Here is a 13,332-nt window from a genome sequence, read left to right as displayed (position 1 = left end):
TCTGTTCACAGTCCAAGTAAAAGTTTTTGTTTTTCCCGCCCGTTCCAAACTTGTGCCATTAATCTTGGTGAGTAATTACACCAAAAACAATTTCAAAGAAACCGCACGGAATGGTAACACACATTGTAAGCCTGGTTAATTGTTTACTTTTGTCACGAATAAAGAAATAATTTGGTAAATCGAGATGGAAAATTACTTTGGTATAGGTAAAAAAGATTTTATTTTGAATCCTTGTTTAAATTGGCCGATAGATCACTGGTCAATAATGTCTCAGCGCATTAAAAAACTGATTTCGAGAACTCACGCAATTGTAGTCCAAACTTTAAGGTCTTGTTAGCCATTGTCATTCAATAGCTGATATGTGTAACTGACTTTAAATGTCTAATTAACATTTTACAATGGTACCGAATCAATTCAAGCAAGGTCGAAATCCTTGTTTGTAGGAGTAGAATAATTTGTATGAGTCACAGATGCAAGAGCAATAAATAAAAATACGACGACCTCACTTGCATATTCTATACGTGATCAGATAATGTCTTGACAATAAAATGTGATATGTATTTAACGGAGGATGCTATGAACCGGTCTGTGTAACGAAAACTGTTAACGATAGTGTCAAGAAGACACAATACATGATTGTTGATTTTATTTTAACAATAGAGAATGCAATAAAAAATAAGTATTAATCTTTTAATTTTCAAGTCTGTCTGTCAAAAGAGGTTTAAGTAATATTAAATTCTTTTAAAGTTATTAGAACTGCTGCGTGCCGTTGTTTTTTACTTAAATCATAATTTATTGTTTTGTTACAGTGTTCGCGTGTGTGATGCAGCGATGTCAGTGGCGGTGAGGGCGGCGCTGCTCTGCGCTTGCGCACTGCTTCTGCAGCAAGGTAAATATATTGGCTTTCATCATCTAACAATTAATTTTTAATCTGTACGAATATGTGTAGTTACGTACACACGTATTCTACAGTTTTATAAGAGAAATAACATTTTACGTATCGTCGATTTTTATTGTAGGAGTACCATAAATATGAAACTGTAATACAGCTAGTACAACCGGATCAACATAATTCTGAAAAGTCTATAGATAATGATCGTGTAGAACAACTTAGAACCAGTTACCGCTCCAATTAACTATGTTGTTTAATGAGTCTATCAATCATTTTATTCACACTTACTTACCTTGCGGAGGTATAATAGCTTTCTGTCTTTATCACGCGTCTATTACCAATGTTCCGCCCCAGATTACGCGAATCTAATACGGGCTAACGCCTATACAATAAATAGCAACTTTCCCTACTAATTAGGTAATTTTTTATAGAACTGATGTTGTATAGTATGTAGATCCAGAAACATATATAACAAAGTTAATTACACAAGTTGTACACGTCTCTTTCGCTTAACAACTTTATGTGGAGCAAAATTGAAGCAATTTCTTTATGAGGCAAGGGCACTTTTTCTATTAGTGTGTCGGTGCATGAGTACCTAGTATATCCACGTGGGGTGAAACTGTGTTACACGTGAAATTTACTACTTTACAGTTTACACCTAGTGTTCTACAGAGTGCGGACATAAGGTAATTACCCACTATTGGGTCCTGCACGGGCATTGTTCTAAAAAAGATCGACTTTAACTTAGCTTTACACATTTTTTTATAAAAGCTTTAGTTTCATAGGCAGTTTAGATATCGTAGATGTCCCTATCAAAAACAGAAATTATAGACCCCAGAGTCACAAGGTAAAGGCTGTGCTTGAACAAAGTGTCTCAGTGTAATACCTCTTGGGGTAAAATAATAAACATTTATTATTATTTCAGTATTATAGTTTCAAGAACTGGAGGAATATCTTATATTAAGGTTATGTTGTGTTTGCAGCAAGCGCAGAGCTTAGGGGAAGATGTCCGGCGGAAGCGAGTGCGTGCCCGGCACGTGCGATGCCGTGCAACACAGACGAGGAGTGCGGGGACAAAATATGCTGTACCACCACGTGTGGGAAAGCTTGTATCGATCCTTTGTTTACTGGTACGTTGTTGTTTCACGATTACATCTATAAGCCGATGTTTCAGCATTTTTTTCCAAATTCTACTTACTTTTATCAAAGTATTAACAGATGAAATTAAATACTGTTGTAAATGAAGTGATTCACAAGGACTATTTTATCTTAGGACGGTATTACGGATGATATGAGAAATAAATAACATGTTTTAGCTGTACTTCAATTCAATACTTGCATTCTGATTATCGTCTATTCCATTCAACTTTATTAAGTCGCTATCATAAGGAAGAACGCGTTATCGTTTTCAGGTTGTGAGAACATAAAACTATCTACTGAAAGGATATCGCGCGCTCTTGCGGCGGAAAACAGTCGAGGAGGTCGAGGCCTCTTGCATTCAATGAGGTCGCCAAGATGCAGGACCTCGGATGGCGAGTTCGAGGAGATACAATGTGATAACGAGATTGTCAGCTCTTGCTGGTGTGTTGATGCTGCTGGTTTTGAGGTAAGACTTCGCAAATTCAAAACTATGTAAGTAGACTAGTAAAATATTTACTGAACATAATGTCATTGATGATGGTGTTCTGATTGGGATAGGGTTAGCTTAAAATACTATTCGCCTTAATAAAATTAATTAAGACGAATTGAATATGCCACAGGCATCAGAGCGAAACGTTATACTTATGTTATGTTGTATTCAGTAACCCAGTTACTGATAACGCCGTTACATGAACGGATTGTTTACACATTATACAAAAGCTAAATCACAAGACAAACTGCGCTCCAGTCTTTAAGAGAGTAAAAATTTATAAATCTCATAAATATAAATCCTTTCACAAGTTTTGATTTATGTGTTGTGCTCGGCGTAGAATTATGAGCCACCCTTATCCCCGTGAGTGTTGTAAAAGCGAGGGAATTATATGAAGCGTCGACAGTATTAAAGTTATTTAGTTTTGCCACGGAAAAATTGCGAGCGCAAACAGGTCACGAGTATAATCAAAATGCAGGACGTAGCTTTTTAATCATGATTAGATACCGTGCCAACGTGGTGGTATTTTTATAGATGATCTGAATATTGATTTTAAATTCCCAGGTTCCTGGAACTAGAGCGCCAGCTGCTGGCCTAGTCAACTGTACAAAAGTGGCGCCGTGTGCTGCTCACACCTGCAGGATGCTGTGCCCACTGGGCTTCGAACTGGATCCGCGTGGGTGTCCGCTGTGCAAGTGCAGAGACCCCTGTACTTCAGTTACGTGTCCCGGACAGTTGTCCTGCCAGTTGGAAGAAGCTCCATGCTTGCGACCACCTTGCCCTCCTGTACCAACATGTAAGTAACTTCAGAGCGACCATCTTTGATGAATCAGTGGTATATAAAACATATCCCACTTGATAGGAGGTATGTTATACGATACCTTTAACCGTTCTTGATCTTGAGGTAATCGTTCGAGAGTTAATTATGCAGATACCTAATATTGCATATTTTAGGTACCTGCATAATTACTTCTATAATTACAAACCTATTAATCAATACCGATCTTGGTGTTTATACATAATTGTTTGCTAAACAAGGACGCTAATTACAGTTTCAACATGCAAACTACCCGTCGAAACTACGTAAGAATTATAAATGTTATGAATATTATCGCACTATACCGGCGGAAATGCTAATCAGAGTTGTTTGATATTCTTGGCTATTTTATAACCTTAACCTTATCGATTTCAGGTAAAAGAGGCCGCAGTCTACAGAACATTTGTCCTGTAGGAGAACCGTTGTTGATATCTGAAACAAGTAGACCGTTCCTATGTGGTACTGATCCTGGGAAACCTAACTGTCCACCACTGTATAGATGTCTTGTTGAGTCAGGTCAGAACTTTAACCACTTCTTCAGATTACAAACTTAAGAACTTGACGATTTCTCCACTAATAGGAAAATGAATATTTTTCAATTAAAGTCCGTTATGTTCACAGGAAATGATTACGGTGTATGCTGCCCAGCGTCACTCGAACTACAAAAAGCTGGAACGTGCCCAGTCCCTATGACCAACGAATTGGATTGTGGAACTCCATGTGCCCACGACTTAGAATGCCCGTCGATGCAGAAATGTTGCGACGGTGGAGAATGCGGCAGACATTGCATCTTACCTCACAACGTAACAATGTGTACCCAGCAGAAGATGTTAGCTGAGTTACTGGTAGTGAGCGAGAAGGAAGGAAGGGGATACGTGCCGCAGTGTGCCGACGATGGTTCATTTGTGTCAAGACAATGCTCTAGAAATGGATTAGTTTGCTGGTTAGTATTTATACTTCTCACGTTTTTCGGAAACAACCGAGAAATGAATCAAGGCAGTAATAAAAATATGCAAATTTGTGTACTAATAAAGTAAAACAATTTCAGGTGTGTCGACTCCGAAGGCAATAAACTCCGCGGATCCATGGGACCATCATCCTCAGTGAAATGTTCTGCTACTCCCTTGATGGCCCGTAGCGGGGCTCGAAGCTTGTCATCATGCGCCCGCGCACTTTGCGCAGGAGTTTGTGAATACGGATATAAGAGCGGCGCCGACGGCTGCCCGACGTGCGAGTGTGATGACCCTTGCGCAGGATTCCCTTGCCCCAATGGTGAAGAATGCATAAGAGTTAAAGAAGCTGAATGCTCCGGAGATTTGTGTACCGGATACCCAGTATGTAAGTAGACAAAACACAAGCACCCAATGAAATTGCTAGTTTGTATTCAACCAATATTTAAACTTCAGATCTTCTCTGCATCTACATACTACAATATAACCTTTTTTTAAATAAGCAATAACGCTAACTTTCTATGTTAATCTCCAGGTCGGCCACGGATATCATACGAGAACCCCTGCGAGATAGGAACGCCAGCTTCTGACGAGGAGGGCTCGTTAGCGACTTGCAGCGCGGAGTCTGCGTGCCCGGCGGGACACGCCTGCACGCGCGGCAGACACACTGGCGTGTCGGTCTGCTGCCCAGACCCTCACGATGTCGATAATAGTACCGCCGACGGCGATATGATTGAGGTGAGCAGAATATTTTTGTTTAATTTTCAAAGTATTCTTACAACAACACGGCACAATTTTTATGCAAAACTCGCTGTAGGCACGACAGCAACAAACTTTATTTCATCATCATAACGAAACTTACCGTTTCAGGTGAATTACGAGTCATGCGGCACCGAAGCTGAAGCAGTATGCGGCCTGAACTCCACGGTATCGTGTCTCGACGGAGAGTGTGATAGCGACATGTTGTGCTGTTCCACTGCCAACTGCGGGCCAGTGTGCGTGGACCCTGCTAAGATGCGGCTGCAGACCGACAGGGTTGATGATACTCCTACCAGTGAGTAGACTGCCCGTCATTACAAAACACACGGCACATTACAAAACTTTGTGTGATAAGAATAGGGCGTTTCTTACTAGGGATAAAGTAGCAGTGGTGAGATAAAATGCGACAGCAGCGCGCCCGTATCATGAAATCATCAATTTGAGTGATAATCGATAGTGAACCATGAACTACTATACAAAATACACATTTTATCACAATTTAATGTTCTCCTTAATACCAGTGTGCGAATACCTCCGCGACTTCGACGAGAAAATGGAAGGCACAGTGGACGGCATGAAGCTAGCGCTACCAGCGCCGACGTGTAACTCTGACGGCGCCTTCACCTCGCAACAATGTGCTAACGGACGCTGTTGGTGTGTTGACTCATTTGGAACAGAGATACCTGAGACAAGCACTAACAACGCTTCTTCTGTGGATTGTGACAAGTAAGATTATTGTTTCTTTAGTTACAAGTTTGTATCATGAAGCTGAAACTTAAGGGTTGAACATTATAAAATATGAAAACCAAGCATGAATAATTTAAAATGAAACGCTGTAATGTTGCTCAATCACATTGGACGAATACTCAAATTTTGCCGAATTTCTACTTTAAAAAGACGTAAACACTTTGCCATTATTCTCAAAACCTCGTTTTATAAAAAAAATACGTCCATTTTGCTCTCGTTTTATAGATGAAGCGCTTTTTTACTGAATCTGAACAACCTAATTTTTTTTTTCGCCAGAGTACGTTCGGAATTATCTTGCCTGGAGCTGACTTGCCGCATGGGCTGTGACTACGGGTTCGAGCTGGGCGCGAGCCGCTGCCCCACGTGCCGCTGCCGCGATCCGTGCGCCGGCGTCACGTGCCCCGCCGGCCGCGCCTGCGCCGCCGTCGATGTCGCCTGCGACGCTGATTACTGCCCGCCTGTGCCTGCTTGTAAGTTTTTCTTTCATTTTGAACATACCTACCAACAATTTAAGACGACTGTTCCGACAAAACGGATCGCCGCGCGCCGTCTAGAATAGTCATACAAGATAGAGCAACCCACGTCACCGCGTTGTAATAAATCTTTAAAAAATATGTGTTGTAATACATGGAGGCTATTAAAAGAACATCTTGGTCTGAAAATTTCATTATAAGCCGGCTAGGGTATGGCATGGCAGGTTCGCCATATCGAGCACCTTTAATATGAGCAATAATTATGTAAAATAAATCTTTCGCAACAATCAATCAAAAGTATTGATCATGTCGTCCAGGTCTGCCCCGCAAGCCCGGGCAGTGCCCGTACCTGGTGCCGTCTAACGGCGCGTGCGAGTGGTCGTGCCGCACGGACGCGGAGTGCGGCGCGGCCGAGCGCTGCTGCGCCACCGGCTGCGGCACCGCCTGCACGCCCGCCGTGCACCAGACGCACTGCCAGCAGAGGAGGTACTACCCACTTCTTAACACGTACTACGAGCTACGAGCTCCTAAAGTAGGGTATTGACGACGTTGAAGATGTGGGAGCGCGAAATTTTAATCACAAATTACTTTTTTTACTATCACAGGGCACTAGCTCTTCACACGGCTGCTGAAAATGGCAGTCCTCCAGCATGGGCGTGGATACCAAAATGTAAAGAAGACGGCTCATACGAAACGGTACAATGCCGGGGTTCCGACAAGGCTTGTTGGTGCGTCGACATAGCTGGCAATGAGGTGGGTAGATCCCATAAAACTATAGCACATTTGTGGTCGGATTAAAAAAAAGACCGGACGACCATATTTCTTGGGCTCTAAAGCTACAATTTCTTCACTTTTTTCCAGATCCAAGGTACACGGGCTACGAACTCTACACCTAACTGCAATCAACCAATCACGTGTCCTGCAAATGACTGTTCTGCAGAACAAGTGTGCGCTTACGGCTGGCAGTTGGACGCTAAGGGCTGTCCTACCTGCGACTGTCTCGATCCATGCGCTGATGCCAAGTGTAGATCTGATGAGATCTGTGAACTTGTGTCTTTGGAGTGCGAGGTAATTAGGCCTAAATACTTGCTGAAAATATTTTTCTGCAAAATACCGTACAAGTTACCTGCTGCCAAATTTCATTCTTTTACACAATAAAAAACTTCTTTGTTTCTCTATTAAAACCCGCAAATGTTTTTACATTTTAGGGTGAATCCTGCCTACCACTAGCCCGTTGTGCACCATCCCCACAGTGCCCCGAAGGGCTCGACCCTATACAAGCACCGGATGGCTCGGGCCCCCTAAAGTGCGGGCCAAACGCTGCTGCCTGTCCTTCGACCCACGCTTGTCGATTCGCTCCACATGATTCGAGACCATCTGTCTGCTGTCCAAAGCCACGTAAGTCTTATTTAAAAATATGCATTGTTAGATTAGTTTTAGGCCTTATTTAAAAATAGGTCGATCTAGACTTCTCTTGATTACCTACATTCCATTAAATCGCCATTTGTAATGGTCTTATCACATAATTGGACTATGGGAGTGCTCCAAAGCGTAACAACCCACAGCTCTCATTTTGTTTGTATTTTTATAAAGGTTATAATACGTCTTAAGAAAGGTTCTAATTTTTTACTTTCGTATAGGTACGGTATGCTTCGAAAACAAGGACGAAGGGAACTGCTCAGAAGGAGATGTACTCAACACGACAAGATGGCATTTTAACCATGAACGTAATCGCTGCGAACGTTTTAAGTACCATGGCTGCTCGGGCAATCACAACAACTTCAGAACCAAAGAGGAATGTAATAACGTATGCCCTGGTGAGTACAACGCAAGATAATAGGAACTGAAATGTAAATAGTCCAACAAAATACACAACTGAAATTAAACTTAAGAGTAATGGTTTTCTTACTACCTTCCTTAACCTTTGAAGTTCTTTAACTTTTAGTCCCGGTGTAGCTTCCAACTCTACTAAAAAACATTTTACATTTCAAAACAGTTGAAGGTGCGCCAGTGAAACAGAAAAATAAAAAAAGGAAGACTAGCCGCACATCGAAAGATGAAGGCATGTCGTAAAGTTCTTTGGTTTTTAATCTGTGTTAACTTCACTCAATGTTTTTGCACGTTTCTAATAGCATGGTTGGCTTAACTAGCATTTGATATAAGTATAAAAGCATGAACGTACTTGAGTATCTAAGAATTTATGTAGTGTGAAATAGTAAGTCTCTTATTATTAGCAACATTTGTGGTAAACAAATGTTACTAGGGCAAACCATGGGCAGTACTTCCTTAGGAATAACCATATAGTTTAGATTTTTATTTTAGTCACAAATAATTAACGCACTAGCTCAAACTTTTATTTGTATCGAATTAGTATTTAAACTTTTTGCTTTGTCTAACAGTATTGAGCCCATGTGAAAGGCTACGAGAGAAAAACGAAGCCGCTTCAGAAAAATACGGAAAAGGAACATTCATACCAAAGTGTGACGCAACTGGGGCTTGGGAGCCGGTGCAGTGTATGTCACATATCGGTAAGTTAAAGTACCAATCACTAATAAAATAATAAGCGTAATTTATCCACATTTTATGCGTTAATATCTCTACTTGCAATTGTTAAAAAGTGTTAATGGCATTCACTCTTTCTTTATAGATGTGTGCTGGTGTGTTAGCGCCCGAGGGGAGCCTCTAAAGGGCTCACTGGTACGCGGCGCTAAACCCTCCTGCAATTTCAGACAAGCGCGCAAATGGGTACAACGTGACCCAATGGACGAACGGTCTAGAGCCGATGAAGGTAATAGAGTGAATGAAAAAAAAAATACAAACGTAAAAAAGCCACGCTTCATAATTAAAAATACCAACTCTTCTTACAGTGTTAGAAGAACTAATAAGACAAATGACGGCGTATAGAGGAGAAGATTTCGATGACGAAGACGACGAAGATGAAGATATCGATCTCGAAGCTGAAGGTCGAGAGGAAGAATCTTTGGAGAAAATGCTTATACAAAAAGACGAACCTGTGTTGGTGTCAGAGATCGTCGAGCCGAAGCCCGCAGACTCCACCAGAAGAGTTGAGAAACCTCTAGAAGTCAGCACCGAGAAGATCAGTTTTAAGACAAAATGTCAGATGATTCAAGAGGAAATTGATAATGGTTTGTAGTTTATCTAATTATCGAGTTAAAAAAGGAGAGGGTTCCAATTTATGTAATCAACAATATGTTTATATATAAAAATGGCGTAGCTAAACTATTGAATGAGAAGTAAACGTAAGCAAAAAGTAGAAATAGTCTTAGCACTTTTTTAACTGTATATATTTGAATTGCCACTGAGTTGTAACACTCAGCTATTTAGCCAGGATCTACATAAGCAACCTTCAAAAACCGCCGAAACCACCACGTACCATGAAATATTTACGAATGTTGTGTTATCAATAGGTGGCGAGGGTCTGCGACCGCGTTGCCTGTCAGATGGTTCGTTCTCCCCGCGGCAGTGTAACCGCGGGCGGTGCTGGTGCGTAGACGCGGCCGGACAGAAGAGGCAACACATAGGATCAGTGAACGACGCGCCAGCCCCCGACACTTGTGGTGAGTACCTACTAATACTAGTTCTAGAACAGTATTAAATTTAAATCGTTGCTTTTGGTTTGAAAGCGATTCGAACTGGTCGTTAATGTCTAAAATTATAACTATAAAGATTTTCGATATTCGGCAAGGGACAAGGACTCAAAACACCATTAAGTCTGTGAAAACATGGCCCTGAAGAACATAATGATGAAAACGGTTATGGTCTAGGTATCTAAAATAATAAAATTGGAGGTGCTTTGATGGATATCAGTAAATTTTAATCCAAAAAGGAATAAAAAGGTTGCCAAATAAATCTTCATATTGTCACGATAACGTTTAGAAAATAACATTATGATAACGCAATCAATTGGCGCAATCCAATGATTAACTGCAATGGTTATTAACTGATATTATTGTTGCTTCAGAACCAACCCGCGTAGAATCTGCGGTGCTGGAGCTGGAGCTGCTAAACGTGGAGGGCTCTGCGGCGGAGGCGGCGCGCGGCGTGCTGGCGGCGCGGCTGGCGGCGCTGGGCGCGCGCGTGCCCGTCACGCTGGCGCACGAGCCGCGCGCCGCCCGTCTGCGCGCGCTGCTCGCCGGCCCGCGCGCTGTCGACTACGTCTACCATATCGAGAACCTGGTCAGTGCCTATCTTACAACCCTTTTAGTATACTCTATCCTTTAGAACCAAGATATACTTGGCATCTGTTAAATGTACCTAATCTTATATCGTATACAATTTAGATCTTTAAGATTTCCTTGATGCTACAATTTAACTACAATAAGTAGTATACCTATTAAGTTTAAATTAAGGTCCGCACCGGACGTAAACAATTTGAAAGGATTAGCAAACCAAAGTCAAGCGAAGGAGGTAGTTACTAAACAGGAAGTAATGTACAGTTAAGAATTGCCAACCGAAGTAATTTTACCAACTACCAACGCCAAATATTTTGTTTTACTCATTGAAAACTGCAATTACTGCACAGGTGAAACAAGAAAAACTATCAGGAACGAGCAAGTCGCCCGAGGCGGCTGTTTTGGGCGCAGATGTCATCCGCAGCGAGTACCGACTCGCGCCGCTTTTGCCACCCGCCATGCAACAGCGGGAAATACTTAGCGAGTCTACTGTAAGTTTTCAGTTTTAGATTCTAGAACTTTAAATATTAGCTTCTCACGTATACATAACACATAAAATGATTTTTTTTCTTACCAGGTTTCCGCTACAACTTCTTACCACACTGCCTTAATAGTCTTAGCGGCCACTTCAGCGTTCATCATCAGCGTACTGTGTGTCCTTGTGATGCTCTACCGGGCTAGATTGCAGCGAGAGCCGCAGAAAGCCGAACGGTTTCTACCGGCGGCACCTCCCGTCTACGTCCTGTCCGCCGATGAGAAAGCGGAGCTAGCAAGGGTGCTACACTCTCCTCCACCACCTATCCCACCACAAAATGATGACCAAACTAGAGTATAACTACGAAAATGCTTTAAAACTTAAATGTTTAAAACATGGATATGACAAATGACAACTTAAACTTCCCGCTAGAATTCTGTCGCTACACTATGGGTAAGGATGTGTTGCCAAGTATTAAAATAAAAAGATTCTCGATAGTCTTACTGAGTGTCACACTGCGACATATTGGGCCTATGTGACAATAAAAATTGTGCTCGTTTTAGACTTTCACGGCACAAAGGAATTTATCTGCTCGTTGACCAAAACTATGGTTCTATTTACTTAATGACTTCCAATCTTGTTATATTTACATGATATTTAAAAATGTTTAGAAATATTGACTGACATAGATCTTTCTCCCTTAACTGCTGTCCCGAATTTTTCCTCAGCCACGACCAGAACAAATTTTAATATCAAATTCGAATTTATAATTTTTCTTTTTAATGATATGTCATATCTATGTAGACAAAGTGTATGGTATAACTTTTTTGCTGAGAAGCTGATTGTTTACCTTTCTCGTAAAGAAGCTATTGCAATGATAGTACAGGTACTAAAGTAATTATAGGGTCCAAAATAATATTGGCTAGAATTTTGAGTACCTTACGTAGTATATTCAAGTAGTACCCTTATCTCTGTATTTGTAATTTTATAAACTTTTTCTGAATGTATAAATTCTTAGTGAATTAATAAAATTAATTTACTGATTCTTGAAAGATTTAATGAACTGTAAAATATCCTTTTCAATGAAGAATATTTATAGTAAGTGTGATGGAAAAGAATGGTTTAGTAAAGTATATTTAAAATTGTAAGTACAGAGTTAAGTTAAAAAACCAGATATCAGATCAGATGTCGTCAGTGATCGTAAGATTAGAGACTGATAGGTGATGGTCGAATACTCCTGAAAAATCTCTGACATGGCCTGTGAACTACGCGATGGTGACAATGTTTTCGATGCCTTACCACTTAGGCATAGGCTGTAACACTAAGAGAATTGTAACAATCGCTAAGTTAAGGGATATAGTTCTAGGAGACTATGACAAACAGATTTAATTCATGGATTTATCTGTATGTAAAATATTTGTCATAATTTCCGAAACTCAGAAGACAATTATCTTGTTATGTTTTATACTAGAATAAGAAACTAATAATAAGTTAGCGCAAGGGCGCGCGTAAATTTATTAATACGCGCGCTTTTACGCACTCTTTAGTTCCTCTCGTTGAGTCTCGCTCTCCAGTACTAGGTTCATCATTATTTTAGTTCTATGACTATGAACTGCTAGGCTACCGCTTTAAACTTCTAATCTTTGGTAAACAACACGAAATAAGAACGTGGCTCGACGTAGAACTAATCTAGTCTGTTTATTCATGAGTATCCTCCCTCATTCGTTCCATTACGTATTGTAAATCATTTCACCCTGTTTTATGTTTGTAAATAAGTGTAATATTTATATAAGTTTCATTGTACTATTCAACAACCAAATATTAACACATTTGACTCGTATTTTCCATTTGGTATTTCTTATTAAATAAGTTATTTTAAAGCTTACATGTCACGGCTCTTTTTTACAAAAACCTCGAAGTAATTGAATGAAGAATTTATTCATAATATTATTATGTATTACATTATTTTATTAAATAAATGATTTTATATAACATGTCTTTTCTTATCCCTGAACCAAGATAATGTATCCAACTTATATAATTCCAACGCTTACCATGATTTTAGCAGCTGGGGAAATAAGCTTAAGAATTTTGACAACCTTTTGCTTCAACACAAATTATTTATTAAATTAATATTAATCGACCTTTTATCCCTGACGTCTTATAAATAAAAATAAGCAAACGCAATTTAAAATTGAGCAAATAAAAAAGAGTGTAGCCTAAATATGTTATGTTATTTTTTTTTGTTTGGTATTGAATATGCGAGGGATTACGATTATTTTATTAATTTACAGTTATTCTGACTCTTTTTTAATCTTCTAGACTAAAATAGAGTTTCATAATAAAATTATACATTTTTTGTATATAGTAAGGTTACTAATTCTTATTAGTAAGCC

General features: G+C 40.1%; 1 protein-coding gene across 2 annotated transcripts in view; it reads left to right on the top strand.

Annotated features, from left to right (window-relative positions):
- Positions 1-12,928, top strand: part of LOC113498539 (neurogenic locus notch homolog protein 1-like) — a 62,298-nt gene extending 49,370 nt beyond the window's left edge. Inside the window, exons 2-25 of one of the 2 annotated variants that reach the window (XM_026878572.1) lie at positions 810-889; positions 1,876-2,022; positions 2,305-2,498; positions 3,087-3,318; positions 3,715-3,855; positions 3,961-4,282; positions 4,388-4,677; positions 4,825-5,027; positions 5,160-5,343; positions 5,570-5,774; positions 6,072-6,265; positions 6,586-6,754; positions 6,874-7,021; positions 7,130-7,336; positions 7,477-7,666; positions 7,909-8,085; positions 8,265-8,330; positions 8,668-8,796; positions 8,916-9,056; positions 9,136-9,414; positions 9,697-9,846; positions 10,251-10,465; positions 10,812-10,952; positions 11,039-12,928. In XM_026878572.1, coding sequence (XP_026734373.1) covers positions 832-889; positions 1,876-2,022; positions 2,305-2,498; positions 3,087-3,318; positions 3,715-3,855; positions 3,961-4,282; positions 4,388-4,677; positions 4,825-5,027; positions 5,160-5,343; positions 5,570-5,774; positions 6,072-6,265; positions 6,586-6,754; positions 6,874-7,021; positions 7,130-7,336; positions 7,477-7,666; positions 7,909-8,085; positions 8,265-8,330; positions 8,668-8,796; positions 8,916-9,056; positions 9,136-9,414; positions 9,697-9,846; positions 10,251-10,465; positions 10,812-10,952; positions 11,039-11,296 — 4,440 coding nt within the window. In that variant the 5' untranslated portion in view covers positions 810-831 and the 3' untranslated portion in view covers positions 11,297-12,928. The remainder of the gene's footprint in view (positions 1-809; positions 890-1,875; positions 2,023-2,304; positions 2,499-3,086; positions 3,319-3,714; positions 3,856-3,960; positions 4,283-4,387; positions 4,678-4,824; positions 5,028-5,159; positions 5,344-5,569; positions 5,775-6,071; positions 6,266-6,585; positions 6,755-6,873; positions 7,022-7,129; positions 7,337-7,476; positions 7,667-7,908; positions 8,086-8,264; positions 8,331-8,667; positions 8,797-8,915; positions 9,057-9,135; positions 9,415-9,696; positions 9,847-10,250; positions 10,466-10,811; positions 10,953-11,038) is intronic. The other variant, XM_026878573.1, reaches the window with a different exon arrangement.
- Positions 12,929-13,332: the final 404 nt, after the last annotated feature.

Source organism: Trichoplusia ni, chromosome 11, assembly GCF_003590095.1.
Source record: "Trichoplusia ni isolate ovarian cell line Hi5 chromosome 11, tn1, whole genome shotgun sequence".
NCBI classification, from domain to species: domain Eukaryota; kingdom Metazoa; phylum Arthropoda; class Insecta; order Lepidoptera; family Noctuidae; genus Trichoplusia; species Trichoplusia ni.
The sequence above is the reverse complement of the archived record's forward strand: the minus strand, read 5'-3'. Positions and strand labels throughout refer to the sequence as shown.